The sequence below is a fragment of the Nannobrachium achirus genome, assembly GCF_963921795.1.
Source record: "Nannobrachium achirus genome assembly, chromosome: 17".
In the NCBI taxonomy this organism is placed as follows: Eukaryota; Metazoa; Chordata; class Actinopteri; order Myctophiformes; family Myctophidae; genus Nannobrachium; species Nannobrachium achirus.
Window position 1 is genome coordinate 51,235,139 of NC_137824.1, and position 23,065 is coordinate 51,258,203.

The 23,065-nt window shown below is 42.3% G+C and overlaps 1 protein-coding gene across 1 annotated transcript in view; it reads right to left on the reverse strand.

The window, feature by feature from the left end:
- npm1b (nucleophosmin 1b) overlaps positions 1 to 21,827 on the reverse strand; it is a 36,063-nt gene extending 14,236 nt beyond the window's left edge. The window contains exons 1-8 of the mRNA XM_080746446.1: positions 21,774 to 21,827; positions 20,729 to 20,811; positions 19,607 to 19,726; positions 18,490 to 18,583; positions 17,829 to 17,920; positions 15,228 to 15,283; positions 15,029 to 15,104; positions 182 to 280 (exon numbers count right to left, since the gene is read on the reverse strand). Of these exons, the coding sequence (XP_080602572.1) occupies positions 182 to 280; positions 15,029 to 15,104; positions 15,228 to 15,283; positions 17,829 to 17,920; positions 18,490 to 18,583; positions 19,607 to 19,726; positions 20,729 to 20,811; positions 21,774 to 21,822 (669 nt within the window). The 5' untranslated portion in view covers positions 21,823 to 21,827. The remainder of the gene's footprint in view (positions 1 to 181; positions 281 to 15,028; positions 15,105 to 15,227; positions 15,284 to 17,828; positions 17,921 to 18,489; positions 18,584 to 19,606; positions 19,727 to 20,728; positions 20,812 to 21,773) is intronic.
- Positions 21,828 to 23,065: the final 1,238 nt, after the last annotated feature.

A 23,065-nucleotide genomic window follows, 5' to 3' on the forward strand; every position in this document is an offset into this window, starting at 1 on the left:
AAGAACATTGATAGTGGAAATAGCAGATCTACAAGCTCAAAACGCGTCGCATAAATACATGAACATTTTTCAACATGGAAACGATTATGATGATGAAAAATTATCACAATTATTTGACATAATCGCGATTAGACGATTATGTAATAATTGCGACAGCCCCCCTGTTGTAGCTCTTCCCTACCTTAGTGGACGGTTTGTCTGCTGATATTCCTGGTTTTCCTGGAGAGCCATTTTGTTTTCCTGCAGCACCTTTGGGCTTCTTGCCTGGAGACGCTGGACTCTGGGGAAGCAAACATTGACGCTAGTCATTCATTCACCTGATGCTCTTCTTCAGTGACTCACTGTGAGAACAGCACCTCTGTGTCTTGCTCAAGGACATTTTGACAGTACGCATCAGTACACTACAACAGTGGTTCTCAACCTGTGGGTTGGGACCCCCAGAGGGGTCCCCAAACTATGTTGGGGGGTCCCCAGATGTTTAGCTAAATGTTAACATTGTTTTCTCACTCAACTGTAAACAGACAAACATACAGTATAAGTGTACACAGGGCATCTGAACATTTCTTTGAGTGACAATTTAAGGACTTAAAAGACCTTTGTAGTACCTCTGGGAAAAACATTGGTCAAATTGTCAAATATTATAGGCAGAAATTGTGAAAATAATTAAAGAAATTGTGAAAAATATTTTCACAAAGGAAAAGATCGAGTCAAACTAAATGTAATGCCAACTCCTAAAATTCCAAGTGCTTGTGCAGGGTGGGGGTCGCGGCCTGAAAAGGTTGAGAACTACAAAATCCTGCATGCTCATTTAACTCATTTAACTTGAGTGTAACAAGAAGGGGTATAATAATCACAGCATGGCTTCCATGTGGATTTCTGACATATTGACGATCACGTCGATATGGAGAAGGCAGGACAGGTGGATCTGAGATAATGAATTCACACAAAAGATGTGTGGCATATCGACGATATTTATGACACAAGTAATCTCCAAATTTGAGCAAGGTTTCAACTGAACCAGTGCCCCATTTATAAAACTCGATGTTCAGACCTTCACATCAAACATATAATTTTCCAAAAATATAATTTTCCAAATGTCTGAGTGTCTGTCTGTCTGAGTGTCTGTCACAGCGTTTCTCCTCAGTGGCTGGAGCAATTGATCTGAAATCGCATCACCATTAGCATAGGAACACACCTGACATAACTGTGAAGCCCTTTTGTCACTTTCACAACTCATATGCTGTATATTAGCATTGTTATGGTGTATCTACTATCTATTCTGCATCTAGCATGAGGCTTATCTATTCTGCATCTAGCATGAGGCAACATGTTTAACCAGCTGTGTGTGTGTGTGTGTGTGTGTGTGTGTGTGTGTGTGTGTGTGTGTGTGTGTGTGTGTGTGTGTGTGTGTGTGTTGGCCCTGTTACAGATGTTGTCCAAAAATCATGCAGATCGGTACACAGTATCTCTGTAGCCATTAAAACGAAACGGGTATTTTTTACATTGATGCTCCTACATATTATCATGCAATCACCAGTTAAAGTTACTTTCCCTCCCTCATATAGTGTGCACAGTGCACAACCCATATCCCACACACTGCACATCATTTCGGAGCTCATATCTTTGAACGGGTAAGGGCTAGTCTAGATAATCTAGTGGCCCTGATCACAGCACTATGTCACGACCAACCACCGCCCACCCATAAGACATTTTTAACTGATTGACTGCCAATGCATGAGTTGCCCGAGTTATTCCCGATGTCTCTGCGTGCCGAGCCAGAGTTTAACAAATTTATATGAATTAGATTTGATTATAAAGAGTTCAAAATCGGATCGCTGATCCGCGGGGCCTAAGTGGCCTAAGATTCAAATTTTAAAAGTAGCAAACATAGCAGATCTACAAGCTGGAGATATGCCATACGATATGAAAGTGATCACCAGACTAGGTGAGGTCATGCATACAACTCTAAAAATGGCAATCCAGTCAAAATACTAAGATGAATGGGCAAAAAACGACATGTTGTGATCTTGTAGATCTATGGTTTTCAACCAGTGGTCCTTGATGGGGTTCCAGGTGGTCCACAGCTAAATGATGGAGAGTTGGTAACCAAATGGATCCGTATAGATCTTTAACTCTTCAGAATGTAAAATTATTACACTCTCGAGAGTTAAATTGTTGTTAAACATCAGCATTACTTAATTTAAAACGAGAATTGTTATTTTGGTCAACGTTGGTCTGTTATCTCTCCTATGGTACTACATCAATACAGCATGGAATTGAGGACAAAAACATATTCATACAACAAAATATTTGAGGTTTTGGGTCTGAGAAGCTAAATCTCGTCAAATGTTGGTCCATGGCTCAAATGCTGGATAAATAATGCAGGACCTTGGTATGAAAAAGGTTGAAAATGTTGCTATTTTTGCGCTATTTGTCGTACGACTAAGTATTTAAGGCCATTCTCTAGGTCAAATTCCCAGACAGACAGTCTTTCACTATCAATCACACAAAGAACAAAGTCATTCAGTTCCCACACCTTTCCCATTCTAATGACTAGCAGTAGCAGTTTGCGGCCCTTCGTGCCGCTCACGCCTAGAGATCGCCACGTTGCAAGAGTGATCGAACTGATATGGCCATATATGGAGATTTGTATCGGTCAGTCCTTGCACACTGTTGGAGAAACATATTAACACATCTGGTGCCAACCCCGAGTTTCCCGAGTTTGAAAAGGTACTACCGCTGTGCCAACCCCGAGTTTCCCGAGTTTGGGCCGTTTTTGAAAAAAAAAAAAAAAAAAGAAAATCAAAAAATTTTTTTTTCAAATTATTTTTTTGGGACCTCCAGAAATGTATTAGGCATGATCGCGATCGCGAAATTGCATGTTTAACCCCCATACCAACCCATTCTTTCAAACATGGCAGCCATGTTTGTTTACATCTGAAGAAAACATAATGGCTGATAAATCATGAATGCCTGAACGGATTTCCAAGCGGATTTTTTTGTTTGAAAGCTGTGAACAGTGTGAACACACGTGGTGCATCATCTAGGCATGGGCGTGCACTTTTTACACAATTGCGCAATTACATGGAAGTCTATGGTAACCATGGCAACGTGGGACATTGAAGAGAAAAAATCATAGCAACATAAGTGTTAAGCTGAGGCACTCTGTTTCAAAGGAGAGTAAGATACTGTGAAGTTCTGTGCGGAACTGTCGGAAAATATATTGCTTGAATGATCAGGTACACTATATGTAATTAAAGGAGTTTGGTATAAACAATGTTGTCAGTTGTTCCCTCGTCATTACCCTCAATGAATACTTTGATGTTGCTCGCCCTCTTTCCCCTGGAGAAGGCTGTGTAGAGTTGGCCATGAGCAAACACAGGCCGAGGCAAGTAGATGCCAACTCGTTCATTCTCTTGGCCCTGACCCTTATTGATGGTAACAGAGAAAGCTAATCTGAAATGGAACTGTCGTCTAATAAAGGTGAAGGGAAGCTCATCACTTCTGTCACGTTGAGGTATCCTTGGGGGGAAGATTTTGTCACCCCTGTTTGTGCCTACTGCAATCTCACACTCAATGACTTTGTCCATCGTCTGCATTACCACCATTCTGTTGCCATTTTTGAGAGTGCGGTCAGGACCGGCTTGAATGGAGTCAGCTGAAAAAGTACACTCTCTTCCCCAGGGAAGTCAGCCAAGCAGCAGTTGTTGATTTCTCAGATACAGTGCCTTTGAGGTTGTCTTTGTTGACACAACCATTTTGCAGGTCAGGAAAGGTGTATACATATCGCCCTAAGATATGTAAGCACATTAATGGTGGGGAACCTTGCCAGAGTACTATGCAGTATATACAGTATGTGCAAAAGTTGGAGTGTGTGGAAGCAGCCGTGTGCTGTGAGACCCTAGACATGCTGACTTGGGACCCCATGGGTCTCGGCGTCAATTAGTAGTAGGGATGGATCGAACAACAACTAAACCTCTCGCCAATGTCTGAATTATTGATTGCGACCGCCAGGTCGCATTTACTACCAAAATCTCCACCGGCTGTCTGTCAGTCAGTCAGTCTGTCCGTCATGTCACACTTTTCCCCAACTCATATCTCCGCCACCGTTACCCCAATCCATGCCAAACTTTGCACACACACTCCTTGCCTGCCAATCCACAACCTCCACCCCACCAGGGACCCTCGGAGCTCCAGGGACCCCCAGGGACCCCCTTCCACCGCCGCCAAAAAGTGCAAAAATGACCAAATGACCACCCAAACGGGGCTGTTCACGGGGAATTCCTGGGGACCACCGACTCCTGGTGCTCCAGAATGGATGCCCCTAGTGGAGGACCCCCGCCACTGCAGCACACATAAAATGCTGTAACTCGGGCTAGGAGCGACCGGGAGAGCCGGGGCCGGTACCCACGCGTCCGCCTCGGCGGCGCCAAGAGAGACGTCAACATGAATCTGTCCCATATAGCGCCACCATCAGGCCCATTTTTTCAAACACATTTTTGGACACTGCTCCTACAGATTTTGCCCTAAAATCACGCAAATCGGTACACAGTATGTCTACACTCATGTCATCAACATGAATCTGTCCCATATAGCGCCACCATCAGGCCGATTTTTTCAAAAACATTTTTGGACACTGCTCCTACAGATTTTGCCCTAAAATCACGCAAATCGGTACACAGTATGTCTACACTCATGTCATCAACATGGATCTGTCCCATATAGTGCCACCATCTGGACGATTTTTTCAAACACATTTTTGGACACTGCTCCTACACATTTTGCCCTAAAATCACGCTGCAACCTGACGGTCGCTTATCTCCCGATTAGGGAGTCTTACTGGTATTATATACAGTATATCGTTACTGTCGGGTGGAAACCCTGTACGTGCAAAACGGTTACTTTTCAGGAAATGTAAAAAATAACCTAGATCCTGTCACAGTAAATAGCCGGAAATAGTCTATACCAACTGACAATGCGTTGTGAGCTACATCGGCTATAATCATTACTTTTATGCGACAATCTTGTACAACAAAGTAGGGTTAGGGATTAACATTTATTTAAAAAGAAAAAACGCATTAAAAGTTGAAATATGGAGGTACAAGGTTTCTGCCCGACAGCGACAATATATATATATCACGTTGCAGCCACATGATTGGCTGTTTGGAGGAGCAGGCTGCTTGTGTTAACGAGCAGGTGTACCTAATAAAGTGGCCACTGAGTGTATGACTTAATACCAGTTTAATATATATATAATGATGCTATTCCTCGTTTCAAGCTGTATTTAATATCTTTATCCACCTACTGGTTATTGTAACACCTGCCTTTCCCCGCGGGGATCTATAAATGAGACATCGGTGGTGTAAACAAAGCCTCTAATGAGATGACTGTGTGTTTCCCACAAGAGGGCACCATTCTGAAATTATGGATGAGACATTTACTGCATTTAAGCATTTACTGTATCTTTTTCATCGCTCCTCCACTTTTGAGACAAGACACACGTGCTGCCATTGCATTTTGCACTGACTGCACTCTGTTATTTGAACTGAAGCCTGCTATCCTACAATTAACAAATGGCTTTAATTGAAAGGTGATGCATTTTTCTTTTTATATTTGCTATGTAGCCTACTGTATCGGGTATCGGTAAAGTATCAGGAAATATCAAAATGTATATATCGGATCGGATCGAAATTGAAATAACCTGCATGCCTAGTGCGTACATCTTCATCGAATGACCCGATGAAGATGTATTGACGTCGAAACGTTGGCTGGAAAAAAGGCTGTAATTGTCCGTGACGTGTTTTGCCTTCCTTCTTCTCTAGTCATATATATTTGACATTTGGCACAGCTGCTATGAAAGCGATCCAAACAGAAACATACAGTATAGAACCAAAACAAAAATGAAACGATGTCCAAGCAGCAGCTCTCTGCTGAACACGGCTAGTCCTCCGTTTGCCATTGCTGATCATTCACTTACGTTTCGTGAACAAACATCCCTTGTTGTTCTTCCTTAATGCCGGCCTTTCCCGCCAGGTTCCCGTTTCTCTCAGTCACCTGTGTAATTACCTGGTAATAGCTTCGGCAAGTACATGCATTTTCTGAGCTCTAACATTTTTTCCCCCGCAATCCCTGGTATTCACTTTGGAATGGCGAGGACTGTAATTGCCCGTGTTGACATAACTGGTACAAGGCAATTACACATGTAATTTCCTAGAGCAATACTTAGGTAATGGAAGGCAGTGGATGGAGCAGGCAGGGCCCGACGGGGGCGAGCCAGCAGCGAGACGTTTCAACCGACGACAGATTGGATTTGCGAAGAGCGAAAACGATGCGGTCTCTCATTCGCCAGGCAGTAGGGATGGGACGATAAGCGATATTATCGTTTATCGTGATAAAAAAAACACTCATGATAATCGTATCGCAGAGATTTAATTCATCGTGATATCGTCATCCGTCATGTACTGGGATCAATTCACCTTTTATTTGACGAGCTGCGTATCCAGTACCACTTTAACTCTCTATAATTGGTAAACGGTATATAATATACATACATGATATAGTCCTTTTTTCACTCTCTATTAAACGTCTTTGCCAAAAAATAGCCGATCTACAAGCTCACAACGCCTCGCGTTGCGAGGCGTTGTGAGCTTGTAGATCTGCTATTTTTTGGAAAATGTTCCACCCCAGAATAATGGATTTTGATTATCGCGATGATATCGTAAATCGTGATTTATTTTGTCACAGTAATCGTGATATGAAATGTTCATATCGTCCCATCCCTACCAGGCAGTGCTGAGCAACACGCATTCAGGTGCAAAGTGAACGATGCATTGATTCAGAAAGCAGAACGGTTTGAGCAAGTACAATGACGGAGCAGGACTTTAGACAGGCTGCACAGTGCACACTCACAGACAGTGGCGTCACAAGTGGGACTGAGTTACTAGGGCCCAAGGTGGAAGGACCTGGAATGCGAGCTTGTAGATCTGCTATTGAAAAGTTGTGAAATCTTTGAATATATGTAATTTTTTAAGCGAACATTTGTAACTACAATTTTGCTTCTGGGGGGGGGGGGTCCCTGGAACTAAGTATTTTGACATGGGGGTCCGTGGCCAAATACATATCATTTTAGGGGTCCTTCACATGAAGATGTTTGAGCACCACTGACATAGAAACATAGGTTTTTAAAAAAAAAACCTTAAGGAATTGAAATATTCAAAGACTTGCACACAGCTTCACGATTTTTCAAAAATAGCAGATCTGCAAGCTTGCAGCGCGGTAATCGGTGCCGCGCTGTGAGCTTGTATATCTGCTATTTTTCAATAGTTAAAGTACCCAGGGCCCAGGATTTGGTGTGACACCCCTGCTCACAGACTACATAGTGACTTTAACTTTCTCTCCCTCTCCTCAGAGAGAGTGTAGTGTAGTGTAGTGTAGTAGGGGCTCAAGTCCCTGTCTCTGGAAGCTCATTATGCACATATTATAACCCTTCTGGGCTCGGTGTCAAGTCAAATCCCACCAGTGCTTTTGGCCTCCTCCCTATGATGTCCTAGAACAGTGGTTTTCAACCCTTTTCTTGTCAAAGGTCCATTATTTATTCGCCATTTGAGCCACGCCCACCTATTTGATGAGATTTAGCCTCTCAAGACCCAACACTTTGAATGTGTTGTTATCGTTGGTTATTATGATGATGTGGTACCATAGGACCGGCAAACGTTGATCAAAATAACAATTCTTCTACATTCTGTACTTGTGTGGACTTCTTGTAAATTAAGTAATGCAGGTGTTTAACCCATTCAGAACGGGTACACTGTATTGTGTATCATTATTTTATGTTTTAACTATTGAAAAATAGCAGATATACAAGCTCACAGCGCGGCACCGAGTGCCGCACTGCGAGCTTGTAGATCTGCTATTTTAGAAAAAACGTGAAAATTTGAATGTTGACCCGATTCTATAAGTGTCTTTTGAATCCTTCTAAGGTTTTTTGAAAAACCTATGTTTCTATGTCAGCAATCTGGCCAGCCATCGTCAAAGAAAAGGTCCTTTTGAGCGGTGGTCACAACGCTCCTATACGTGGCCGTGTGTGTGGGTCTGTCTGTCTGTCTGTCTGTATGTCTGTATGTCTGTCTCCGTGTCCGTAGCCTGCAGTAACCTTTTCTGACCACACATGTTAAGGGAGGGGCGCTGTTGCACACACACACACACACACACACACACACACACACACACACACACACACACCACCGCTCAGTTCACATGAGTGTGATTTTTCACTTCAACTGGAGCTCAGTTAGTCTGTTCTTGAGAGACTGCTATGACAGTGGTTATCAAACCTTTTCATGTCAAGGACCCCCAAAATGATATGTATTTGGCCACGGACCCGCATCTCAAAATATTTAGTTCTTGGGACCACCCAGAAGCAAAATTTGAGTTGCAAACGTTCGCTTTGAAAATACATATATTCAAATACATATATTCAAATTATTTGGTTTCATTTTAAGCTAAGATTCTAGTTAAAGATTCCCGCAGATTTTCGCAATTCTTTGAGCGCCACGTGCCAACCCAACATTTGACCAAGTGTATATGTATGTATGGCCTGTGAGTATGTCCGTATGTGTACGCAACACCAGCAGCAGCCACTCAGCGGTGCTGCTGAGCAGCCTGCATCGCTCAGTTCACATGGGTGTGATTTTTGGAGCTGTGTGAAGCACAGGCTCCCTATACGTGGCCGTGTGGGTCTGTCTGTCTGTGTGTGTGTGTGTGTGTCTGTATGTAGCCTGAACTTCCTAAACTTCGGCACGCTACTAGTCCCACAGTTTTGCCACCACACACTCGCGCCATATGTCAAATCGACCGGCTTACTCGGGAATGGTGGGCTAGTAACTTGCTAAGAGAAAGGTTCAATAGTTTAATTGATATTAATTTATTAGTGAATTAATTTTTCCCATTGACTTATAATGGGAATCGCAAAAACTCACATTCAATTATTTGTCTCTCGCAAACCATAGGGGCTACAGTTTCAAGACTTGGAGAGGAGGTTCATAATGATTTCAAGGATTAAATAAAAAATAATTGTGTCATTTGGCCTCATGGTGGCGCTATAACAGCCCAGTTTACGTTTTGGCCTATAACTGTTGAACCGTAGGTCGGAAAATTAAAATTATTTTTACCCTGGATTCCCTGGGTCAAGACGCATCTCCCGATATAGGCCACGCCCATTTGCGCCAGGATAGATTTTCCGCCATTTTGAATTTTCTCCAAAACACACTTTTTGTTCCTTTTCCTACATATTTTCTTCAAATGTCTTAAAAACCGGTACACATGATCTATGAACCTATGCAATGAACATACTCAAGGGATATTGCGATAGTCTATTCCGTTCGTTCGTAACGGGCTTCCAAAGTTAGCGGGAGGGGCCCGTTTTGCAAACAATAGCCATAAATCACAAACAAAAGGTCCAGTCAACACTGAATTTCAACCACAGGTCGGGGGTGGCATACTCAACGAATCCCCAAAAGCATTTCCACTCTGCCTCATGGTGGCGCTATAACGGCCTACTTGTCTCGTAACTCTTGAACCGTAGGTCGAAAAATTAAAATTATTTTTTCCCTGGATTCCTTGGGTCAAGACGCATCTCCCCATATAGGCCACGCCCATTTGCGTCAGGATAGATTTTCCGCCATCTTGAATTTTCTCCAAAACACACTTTTTGCTCCTTTTCCTACATATTTTCGTCAAATGTCACAAAAATCGGTACACATGATCCTGGGTGACCAGAGAGGTGCCGTTGAGTCTAGCCTGCCCTGAGCATCAACTGCAATACACACACACACACACACACACACACACACACACACACACACAGCTCCACTTCACACGGGTGTGATTTTAAGATCTACAAGCTCATAGCACGGCACAGCGAAGTGAAGCGAGAGATTGTATATCTGCTTATTTTTTTAATCAATCTTGAAAGTGTGAGAACTACTGATTCATTTAGAAGGCATTTGTAGAACCGGCCTCAGGTCTTAGCAGGGTTTTAATCTAAATCAGGGGTCTTTAACAGGGGGTCCGGGACCACTAGGGGGTCCTCAGACTTACTACAGGGGGTCCTCCAAATCTTTAAGTGATAGAAAAAAAATCTTTTTTATATTAACCACTTGAACCCTAGTTTCCATATTCTGAGAACTTTAGCCAAAAATAGCAGATCTACAAGCTCACAACGCCTCGCGCTGCGAGGCGTTGTGAGCTTGTACATCGGCAATTTTCGGCAAATAGGTTTGGTGTAGAGCGGAAAAAGAGCAGACTAAGTACAGAAGTTTATTAAGTATTGCCGGTTCAAGTGGTTAAATATCTGAAAACACAAATTGACATGAATCCAAAATACACTGACGACTGTGCTATGAAACAATAAGGAATCTATGAAGAGGTTGTGGGGGTCCCTGCTTCATCTCTCTCTCTCTCTCTCAACTAAGGGGTCCTCCTTGGCCTGAAAACGTTGAAGACCCCCTGATCTAAATGGTTCTATTGCTACATGTCACCACAACGCAGAGGTGATAACGCAATGCGATTGTGATAGACCGGGGCCTCCGAGGGGAGGAGGGGAGGGGAGGGGGAGGAAGGGAAGGGTGTGAGGAGGAAGAATTGACTGTATAAATCAACAGGTGACAGAAATGCTCAGCTGTCGTCTCGCCCCGCGGCGATAGAACGGGCGCTCACATCGCAGGTATGTGCATCTGCCCCGCTTTGATCTTTTTTCGCCTGGCACAGTTTTACACTTGGGACGCTGCCTTACAAAAGAGGGGGGAGAAAAAAAAATCACAAACAGATACACACACACACACACAAGCGTAAAAAAAAAAAGCGAGGCAGCTACATGTGCCTGCACACACACACACACACACACACACACACACACACACACACGAACGGAGAGACACGTGTATGCATGCAAGCGATTGCGCTAGCACGCAAAACAATGTTCAAAGACAAAGGCCAGGTGCAACGGAGAAATGGCACGAGAGACGATCAAAAGAGCAATGATATAAACAGCGGGATGACAGAGGGACAAAGTTATGCATGTGTTACACACAAAAATAGAGGATATCATGCACACAAACTGGTGCACTTGTTTCTGAGCTTGCACAATGTGTCCGTGCGCGCGCGTGTGTACCTATTATCTTAGCATGTGCGAAAATGCATGTATGTACGCCTGGTCTTCCTGTGTGTGTGCGTGTGTGTGTGTGTGTGTGTGTGTGTGTGTGTGTGTGTGTGTGTGTGTGTGTGTGTGTGTGTGGTGACGGTCTGCTATAGCATAACCTACACCATCTAGAAGTCATTCTTGCCGGTGAGACTGTGAGAATCCGAGTAGATTACAGAGGAGAAATCCGATCATTACTCCCACACCAGACCCTGTGGTTTACTCTCTGAAAACAGGTGGGCGCGAAGAGGGAACAAGATGAAAAAGTTCCATGTTTTGTCTCTCAAGACGTGCGCCAGACAGACGGACGGACGGACGGACGGACGGACGGTCAGCGAGGGCAGAAATAGGAAGGGGGCAAAGAGAAAAGTGCAGCTGCACAAGCCTGATTGCCAGCAATCAAGACTTCAAGAGCTATTATCTTCCCCTGCAAATGAGGTCGAGCCCTGACACCTGGTGGACACACAGAACAGGACTGGAAACAGTGGTGGAGGAAGTAGTTTTACTAAAGTAAAAGTATCAATACTGCCATGTAGAAATACTCTGTAATGCAGTGTTTGTAGATCGGCTGTTTTCACTAGTTTAAATCATTTTTAAAATGATAAATGCAAAACAAACAGTTTTGGACATACAAGGTTTTCACCCGACAACGACGCTATGAGAGAGTGTATTCTGCCAATACCAATGTCAATGGAACTTTCTTTTTTTTTTTTTTTTGCAAAAATCCGCAAATGGCAGCAAACCGCTCCATTCCCATTGAAATGCATTGTATCCGCCCTCATACGTAGAATAAAAGTGCGGTGTGACCGTGCCCTTACACTTTAAGGTTTGGTATTCAAAGTTTACTTGAGTAAAAGTACAAAAGTAGTGGCATCAAAATGTACTTTAAGTACCAAAAGTACTCATTATGCAGAATGTCCCACTTCAAGTTTTTGAAATAGCAGCTTGTAGATCGGCTATTTTCAAATAAGTATACCGTATATAGGGCTGAAGTGTGCCTGTTTTGTTATAATAATTAAAATCTGCATCTGCAAAGTAATTAATAACTAAAGTTTTCATATAAAATGAGTGGAGTAAAAGTTAAATATTTGCCCCTGAGATCAGTAGGAGTAGAAGTAAAAGTATTGACAACTTAAAGTATTCAAATATCAGCCAAACAAACACTCCAAAACTGTGTTTTACTTTCTTGCTAAATTAAAAGATCAAGGAAACAAATTGAAGTTGACATTTAAAATTATTTACAGTATTTCCCGTTATCACTAGAATATAAAGACCGGTATGTCTTGAAAAACAAATAACTTTACAGTATATTGTTTATGGGGTTTTCAATCCCCCAGACTCGACTTTCCAAAAGTCCCTTGTTCTGATGTTTCAAATTGTACAGTAAAAATCATGCTTTTATGTTTGGGTGGTGCTTTGGGACCTTTAAATCTGACATCAGCTGTTTTATAGTTGGCTTGGAGGTTTGGGGCGGGGGTTATCTGGGACATGAGAATTGACGTGTTGTGGGTCTAACTCAATGAAAACATGCAAAACTGGGATGGGAGGTGCCTACTTGATAAACCTCATTGCTGGAAAGTAAATAAGTACATTTACTTAAGTACTGTGCGAAAGTACTGTGTGTGTGTGAAACTTTGAGGTACTTTTACTTTACTCCTTGGCTGGAAAACCACAACCTCCGCCCCTGATTTCTCACATGCCCCTCTTCTAGCGCCACCATGAGGTTGCTTTTTGCAGACACCATACATGCGACCTGACGGTCGCTTATCTCCAGATTAGGGAGTCTTACTGGTTACTTTGTAGATTTTTATTATTATTCCAAAAAACAAACATTAACCACACAGCTCACAACATGCCGGTGCGTTTTGACATGGGCAGATTGGACAAAAGTGACATTTGCATAATGAGTACCTTTACTGTTGGTTTTCATAGTAACTTGCGACGGTCAGGTTGCAAGTTACTAAGAAAACCTCCACTGGTGTCTGTCTGTCAGTCAGTCTTTCCGTCACATCACGTCACACTTTTGGCCCTACTCTTATCTCTGGCACCGTTATCCCTATCCATGCCAAACTTTGCACACACACTCCTTGGCTGGCAAACCACAACCTCTGCCCCTGATTTCTCACATGCCCCTGTTCTAGCGCCACCATGAGGCTGCGTGTATATGTGTGTATGTGTACCGGCATATATGCGATCAGGGTTTCCTGCAGGAAAAAGTCTTGACCAGGGGGGGATCTCATGGCGAAAATTTTTGATAATTAATTAATTAATTCGAGTAATTAATTCACTTAATTTTTAATATTAATTCTTATTTTTGCCCTATAAAAAACACATGAATGTGCCCATGATGACGGAAAACACAACTACATGCTATCATCCACATTTATTCGACATTGAATAACTTATATTGCCGGTTCGCCACCAAAGGGTTAAAAAAATAGTGTGCACGCTGGTGTACGAATTCGTGCACAGATGATGCACTATGCATGTACACACTTTTCACAGCTTTCAAACAAAAAAATTCGCTTGGAAATCCGTTCAGGCATTCAGGAGATACCAGCCCTTATGTTTTCTTCAAATGTAAACAAACATGGCTGCCATGTTTGAAAGATAGGGTTGGTATGGGGGTTAAACATGCAATTTCGCGATCGCGATCATGCCTAGTACATTGTTGGAGGTCCAAAAAGTTTTTTTGAAAAAAAAGATTTTTTGAAAAAAAAATGTTTTTTTTTTTTTTTTTTTTTTTTATACCCTTGGGGGGGCGGGGGGGTTTTCTGGCCAGGCGGGGCGCCTGGCCTGTAAAGTGCTGCAGGAAACCCTGGCGATTAGGGAGTCTTACTGGTATATTACTTATATTAATATATAATTAGCATAATTTTTTATGACACTACTTTTGTACTTTTACTCAAGTACATTTTGAATACAGACTTTTACCTGTAACCAGGGCAGGAATTTCGGGGAGGCCATGAAGGCCATGGCCGTCGTTGCCCCTCAGTTTGGCCTTGTCCCCCTCCAAAAAATGGCATGCACTGAGGCCACAGTGGCCTTAATGCCCCAGCTTAGTGTACCACTTTCTCCTCTGTCTCTGTCTTGTCAATATGTAGACACCAGTGTCTCTTTCTTGTCATGTCTTTTGTTGAGTTCCCATCTTTTTGGATGAGATTGTCTATACTCTATACCATAATTTATTTATTTCACTGCAGAGAGTCTACATATTACATTTAAAATCATCCTTAAACCTTAAATTCAATTAATTCAATGGACCAAAATTGTTTAATTTGATGGCCTTCCTGCCCTTGCATTTGGCTTTTGTGCTCTCAAAAAATGGACAACACCAAAGGCCAAGTGGCCTTGCCCCTATAATGACGAAATGCCAGGCCTGCCTGTAACAGACTAATTGTCTACCGGTACTGATACTGTACTTTTACTTAATTTAAACATGCAGGTACTTCTTCCACCTCTGATAACCCTAATGACCTACTTGCTGTCACCAACCACCCTTCATAGATTCAAACCAGTGGCTCAGGGGGTAGAGCTGCCACATGGGAACAGGAAGGTTCCCAGTTCGATCCTAGAGTTAGTACAGAAGCGTCCTTGAGCAAGACGCTGAACCCCTAATTGCTCCCGATGAGCAGGTTGGTGCCTTGCGCCTATATAGCGCCTTCGATAAAGGCGCTATATAAATGCACCATTTACCATTTAGTCTGTAGACTCCAGATTCCACTGATGAAGCATGAGGCAGATAGCAAACCACAGAACTACAAGAACTACAAGCTCACACTTTCGAAATGTGCATATACCCTGTATAAACAAAAAGGAACAAATGCCTACTTTTTTTGGTTGCGCCTTTGCCGAATTCTTATGCTTTTTTGCATCCTCTTCGTCACTTTCATCGTCATCATCGTCACTGGAGAGGTAAATCAGGAAGGAAACCAATGAGGATGACAGTCAGGAACCCAATCACGATGACATTTAGCAATGCAGTCGTCTCACACACACACACACAGAGAAAACAATTAAAAAGACATACTCATCATCATCGCTGTCGTCTTCATCGTCATCATCTGAGTCCATCTTTAGCTTTTTCTGCAGAGTAAGAACAATCTGAATCAGGCCTGGAATCATTTAGGTCTTGGGGGGCGCAACAGTTAATCGATTGTGAAAAGTAATCGATTTAAATAAAATAATCGATAGCTGAAATTTGCCCAAAGAATTCATGTTAACCTGTCCAAAAAAATTACCAAAACTGTTACTTTTTAGGATTCAAATTCAAAAGTAGCAGATCTACAAGCTCGAAACACGTCACTTGTGGATCTGGTATTTTAGATGCTTTTGCCATTAATTTACAAAAGAAAAACACAAAAGGTTAGAATATGGAGAGAAACGGAAAAGTAATCGATAGAATAACTGTTATGAAAATAATGGATTGTTGCATCTCTAATGGAGTATTAGGCTCTTGTATGAACTGAACAGTATTTGTTTTTTGATTAGATGGTTTCATAATCACTGTATCTTTATTGTCTGCACATCTATACTATAATTTTGCGAATGTCTGAGTGAGTGTCTGTCTGTCTGTCTGAGTGAGTGTCTGTCTGTCTGTCTGTCTGTCTGTCTGTCTGTCTGTCTGTCTGTCTGTCTGAAACAGCGTTTCTCCTCAGTGGCTGGAGCAATTGATCTGAAATCGCATCACCATTAGCATATGAACACACCTGACATAACTGTGAAGCCCGTTTGTCACTTTCACAAATCATATGCTGTATTTTCGCATTTTTATGGTGTATCTATATCTATTTAGCCTACAGTACCTTTTGTGACCACACATGTTAAGGGAGGGGCGCTGTTGTTCAGGCCATGCACAATCACACACAAACCCACACACACACACACACACACACACGGGGGGGGGTGGGGTGGGGTGGGGGGGGGGTTCTGGCCCTGTTACAGATGTCCAAAAATCATGCAGATCGGTACACAGTATCTCTGTAGCTGTTAAATGGAACGGGTATTTCTTACATTGATGCTCCTACATATTATCATGCAAGCACCAGTTAAAGTTACTTTCCATCCCTCATATACTGTGTGCACAGTGCACATCCCATAACCCACACACTGCACATCATTTCGGAGCTCATATCTTTGAACGGGTAAGGGCTAGTAATGGTAATTTGTCGTCTTTTTAATGGATTATTACAGCTGAGCTTCAGGGTTTTATCATTGTGTAAATGCATGGACCAAATTTAAGGCGTGGGCGTTTTCACGCTTGAAGAACGGACAACACCTGCCGCTCATTATTTGTGTTCATTTGAGGATGCAGCTGCGTGTTTTCGCTAGCTCTGGTCCATCTGTGTAGAAGTACATGTGCACACGTCTCCCCAGTGTTGCTCTGTATACTTAACCTTTGGCAGTAGCTAATTCACACTGAACAGGACTACAGTATGTGCCCACAATGCACACAAGGGTACAAATGCTCACGCACTCTCAAACACAATTACCTAATGTCGCTTTTGGGACGGAAACCTTGTATGTTCAAAACCATTGCTTTTCAGGAAATGGGGGGGGAAAAGAACCTGTGTTCCAATTGGATCCAATGTAGTTACTATTTAGTCAAAAGCCTTTGTAATATTTTGCAATGGTTCAATATTTATTGCAACTCCAGACACAGTTAACCACTTCCACTTTCAACCTCTTTCGTCTCTATCTGTTAAAGAAGTTTTATCAATGAACAAGTTCCTTGGACACTGTAGAGCATTGGTTCTCAAAGTGGGGTCTGGGGTTGCGTTCCAGGGGGTCCCCAGTTAAATGCTGGATAGTTAGTAACCAAATGGACCCTTACGTTGCTATAACAGAGTGTACAAAATGGTTCTATTTGTACACTCTCAGAGTTATGGTGGTCAGTGGTCTTATGCATGGGTTCTCAAAGTGGGGACCGGGGACCCCCAGGGACCCTAATATACATCAGCTTTTTTCAAAGAATTCTTGACATTCTTTGAAGCAGTTTGAATATTAATTGAATTTTTTTTTAACACCACAGATCTTGGCACAAAACCTTTTAGGATGGGGGGTCTGCAGCCAAATACATATCAATTTGGGGGTCCTTGACACAAAAAGGTTTGAGAACCCCTGCTGTAGAGTAGATAGCGGATGATAGCAGCAGATAGGCTGTCACGATTATGACATTTTACATGACGATTAACTGTCACTCAAATAATTGCGAGTAACGATTTAATTGTGTTTTTGTCGTTGACAATTACATTTCTGTTTGGCTTTTAGGCTTTTAAGTTGCGCTTGGTAGATATGACACATAACCTAAATATACAAAGAAATTACTGACATATTTCACAACTTTATACTTAAAAAAGAACATTGATAGTGGAAATAGACAATCTACAAGCTCACTACGCGTCGCATCGCGACGCGTTGTGAGCTTGTAGATCTGCTATTTCCACTATTTCTTTTTTTCTGACTTTTTTTTAATATATGAACATTTTTCAACATGGAAACGATTATGAAGATTCTGACAAATAATTGTGATTACATCAAATAATCGCGATTATGTCAAATAATTGCGATTAGACGATTATGTAATAATTGTGACAGCACTAGCAGCAGATAGCTCTGAAACGGTACCTACCGGCTGAGGCTTCTTCCCCATCTTCAGGCTGGCAGGTCTCTTCACCGGTGAGGTGTTATTCTCCTCCTCCTCGTCATCGGACTCTTTCACACCTGCAAAGGAAACAAACCCTCTGCATGAAGATGTACGGGAATCACTGATTTATATCATGGCCAGATAGCTATACAACCCAACATCATACTAAAGGTCAACATCACTTTAACTAGTCTTTAACTGCTTTGATTAATTTTGCCTGATTGTATAAATAATATTAAGTATAACTTTCAACTGCCTGTTGAGTCATCCATTGCTCCTCATCAAACCAAATGCATTGTAGTACTAGCAGTAGGACTGCCCCATGAAAAATATATATCGAAACGGACATTATGAGCTTGAAGATCTGCTGTTTTGAGTATTTGCAATTATCGTTTATTAATCGTAATCGAGGCAATAATTATCGTGATTTAGATTTGAAGTCATATCACCCACCCCTAACTAGCAGTGTCTGTAGTTTTGGCAGCTGCAGCAGAGGCAGTAACTGTGTTAGTAGAACTCTGTGCCATTTGTGAGACAGTGTGAAAGGAGCCCCCCACACTGACACTATGTTTCCTAAAGTCCCTAAACAATATTAGCACAATATGTAAAATGATGCTAAAGTAGTAGCTGTAGCATTACTACTCACTGACAAAATGTTGTCCACTGACATAGATGGGTCCAGAGCCGGAATGGAGACGGAAGGTTACAGGAGGAGTGATTTCAAATCCGCCTAAACCCAACTGGACAGAATTCAACAAAAAGGTTATCAATTGTGATGAGCAGTACAGCAAGTTCTCAACTATGATAGCAGAGTCTGAACCGCAGTAACTTATGACTTGGTTGATTGATTGATTGATACATAACAATAACATAAAGTGGCCCACCATAATCAAACGGATAAAACACACACAAAAAACGGACAGATTGTTTGCATTTTGCTGTCCTTTTCCTGTGTTTTGTTATGTACACCTGACAGGACAAAAATAAATATTCAGGCCTGGACCGCTGACCAAGTGGTCCGGACACTTAGGTCGCTGCAATGGGTTCGAGTCCATCCTGACAACCTTTGCGGTGTGTCACTCCCCGTCTCTCTCTCACCCCATTCTGTATACCAGGGGTTCCCAGACTTTTTTGTCTCAGGGCACCCTATAAACATTTTAAATATCCGAGGCACCCCTACATTATAATTTTCACTCCCAGCACCTTAGATTTATAGAATATCGTCGTTGTTGGGTGGAAACCTTGTATGTCCAAAACCTTTCTTTTTGTATTCATCATCTATAAAATGTACTAAACTAGTCAAAACAGCCGATCTACAAGCACACATGTGCTTGTAGATCAGCTGTTTTCACTAGTTTTGTGCGACAGAGGTTTCTGCCTGACAGTGACGATATTTTAGTGATTATGTTGCGAGGAAAACGTTGAGATAATAGCCATTTTGGTTAGAACGGACTGAAAATAACTTTGTACTTCAAGTTTAAAATGACACTAAATATTTCTTCAAGTGTCCAAATAAATTCCAAAGATTATCAAATGATCTCGCGGCACCCCAGGGTGCCCCGTCACCCACTTTGAAAACCCCTGCTGTATACTACTGTAACAATCAGGACCGAAAAAGCCAAGAAAATATCTTTAATTTTATATTCAAACCTGTGATCTTTCTGTTTCAAGACTCTAATCCCTTAAAGCCACCCCACTCACCTCTTGTGAAACACTGGCAGATGACTGGTGTGTGAATGATGCATGAACAGAACAGTACTCACAGACGGCAGGACGGAGGGCTTCAGGGCAGCTAGAGGGACCTTGGTGGTCTTTCCGTCGAACGCCATGCCTTCGATTTCCACCACGTGGAGCTCATCCTCGGCATCAGCCCCCACACACACCTACAGGGTTGTCATTCAACATTATGGCATTTCACTCCGCGATTACTCGTCGCTCAAATATATTGCAATAAACTGATTCAATTGCATTTGCCATTGAAAAGAAAAATGCTTTTTTGTTTGGCTTTTAGGCTTCGTAAACAAAAGGCGTGACAAATAACTTACATTCAAGATTTGTATACTTTGAATAGTGTAAATAGCCGATCTGCGAGCTCAAAACACGTCACGCTCGGGACTAGGGTAAATAAACTGATGACTTTACAAACCAAAAGTACATTTTAAGTAGACAGGTTTGGAGATAAAGGATACGCTCTGCCTTATTGACTTAATAATATCCCCATGTCGAGTCTCGGCATATATATGTATATCCATCCATCCATCCATCCGTCCATCTTTAACCGCTTATCCGGAATCGGGTCGCGGGGGTAACAGTTCTAACTGAGACTTCCAGATTTCCTTATCCTGCGCAACTTCCTCCACTCCCTCTGGGAGTATACCGAGGCGTTCCCAAGCCAGTTTGGAGATATAATCCTTCCATCTGGTCTTAGGTCTGCCACGGGTCTCCTCCCAGTGGGACGTGCATCGAGGACCTTCCTAGGAAGGCGCTCGGGGGGCATCCGTACTAGATGCCCGAACCACCTAAGCTGACTCCTTTCCAAGTGAAGGAGCAGCGGTTCTACTCCAAGTCTCTCTCGGGTGATTGAACTTCTCACCCTATCTCTAAGGGAGATACCAGCCACAGGCAACTTACTTTAATTTTCAACATATTGACATAAAAACTGGACTTGTCATGTCAGTATTTTATGTTGTTGTTGATTAAAGGGGGTACTTGGATTCAGCAATCAGGAAAAGGGGGTACTGAAGCCCAAACAGTTTGAGAACCACTGCTATACAGCATAGATAGGGAGTAAAGACATCTGATCTACAAGCCCCCTACCCCCTATTTCACTACTTTCAAAACATTTTGTGAGAATAACAGTGCTTAAAGAGGAGTGGACTTCTTACGGCTTTGAGTGACAGCTGGTGCTCCGTATCATCGTCTTCAACCTCAACTTTGAATTCCCTCTTGTCCGACTTGAGGGTACAACCTATAGGATGTAAACAATGCAAGCAGCGTGTTGTAACTACCAGCATGTTGGTGTCACTGGCCTTGGATCAAACGTTAAGACTCATCATTGATGCATTTGATCGAGTAGACTATCATAGAACAGTGCTTCTCAAACTTTGTCATGTCTGTCAAGGACCCCCAAATTGACAATTATCGCCCCATTTGAAAAGATATGCCAGGGACCCCCACAAGAAGATTGTTATGGCTCTAGCAGTGATTTCCAACCATTTTAATTTCAAGGACCCCCAGTTTGACAAGCATTCGGCTAGTTTTTAGGTTTTTTTTTTTACGGACCCCATTTAATGGCATTTCTATCTCTGAGACCCCAATTAATATTGTAAAATCAATGTTAATTTAACTCCTTAAAGGTCCATTTGGTTCCATTTGTACATTCTCTGAGTTAAACAGTTAGGGACCCGTTAGTATTAGTATTAGTATTTTATACACTCGAGTCACAGACCCATAAGTGTCCATTTGGTTCCAAACAAACTATCATTTAGCTGGGGACCCCCTGGAGCCCTCTCAAGGACCCCTGAGGGTTCCCGGACCCCACTTTGAGAACCAATGTCTTAGAAGATATGCAAATGTCAAAATCGATCAAATACATCTATGATCTAGTCCTGAACCGATCGATTATTGTGTCACAAATGTTAACAGACTGCCCTGCCCTGTATAACGCTGTAGTAGTAGCAGCAGCAATGTAGACAAACGTAACCCCTTTTTAATCATTTTCTGACTACATTTCACTGTGGATCTTCCGCGACAAAAGAGCTGAATTGGCGCCAGCAGATCGAGGCAGCTTTAGCCTCATCACTATCTAGTCTGCGTTGGAACACAGAGCCATCAGAAATGCCACACAGTGCATGAACAGCATGATAACAGTTAGCCGAGCCCTGCTTTGTGCAACACTATGGGTTTAAGCTACAATAAACGAGCTCTCACCAAACAAATACATTTGTGGTCTGCGTAAATCTGGAATGTCGTCCTCCATCTTTGTTGTTGTGTGGGTGTTTACCACGGTTCCGTAAGCACGTGTGAACGACGCACCAGGGAGCCAATGGGGGCTGCGAGGACGCTCTGGAGTAAACGTGTTGGGCCAATAGAATTCGGCACGGTGGGCGGGATTAGAATGGACTTTGGAAAATGAAATGAAAAACCTTGAACAGTTGCAAGGTATTGCCACTGGATGGCGCTGTTACAAAGGATTTGTAGTGACTAGTACTCTCTGGTGTAAGCTAGATCAGTGGTTCTCAAACCTTTTCATGTCAAGGACCCCCAAATTGACACTTATAAGCCCGTGGACCGCCATTTGAATAGATATGCCACGGACCACCCATAGAAGAAGATTATTTTACGGCTCTAGCAGTGATTATCAACTATTTTAATTCAAAGACCCCCAGTTTCACATGCATTATTATATGAACTCCCATTTAATGGTATTTCTATCTCTGGGACCCCAATTTATATTGTAAAATCAACTTAATTTAACTCTGAGAGTGTACTCTCAGAGTTACATATACCCATAAGGGTCCATTTGGTCCTATATTAAACTATCATTTAGCTGGGGACCCCCATGAACTCCCTCAAGGACCCCTGGGGGTCCCCGTCTCCCCACTTTGAGAACCAATGAGCTTGACACAGTCATAGAGTTATAGATGAGATAGGAGCTATTGCCTGAATATCCTCAGTTTCTATTAATTTTAAGTCTGGATGGCTGTTATAGCTGTAGGCGAGGCATATATCTATTTTTACTTCTGTCTGATAAGGTCATCTTCATTGAGACACTTGCCAGGCATTGAGCTCTACAGATGAGCTCCAACATTTTATGTTTGGGAATGTAGTACAGTAGGTACTAGGTAACAAAATTGTATATATAGATTTGGTATAGCCTACAACAAAAATATTATCTATAGCCTATTAAGCCCCTTTTCCACTGGCCCCACTCCACACCACTCCACACCACACCGCCCACTTGTGCCAGGTTTTCCACTACAAGGACCTGGGTAGAGTGGTGTGAAAGTGGTACTAAACGTGGTACTAAAAAGTATCCACTCCAGAGTAGGTCTGAGCTAGGCCAAACAGGGCCAAACACTTCATAATGACTGATCACTCACTGACTTTTCATTTAAACCACCATGAAAGTTGTAATACATGATAATAGATTGTATTGTGTTATAACCACTATCATAATCTATTATAGTGTGTTATAATTATCATAGTAATACATTAATAAT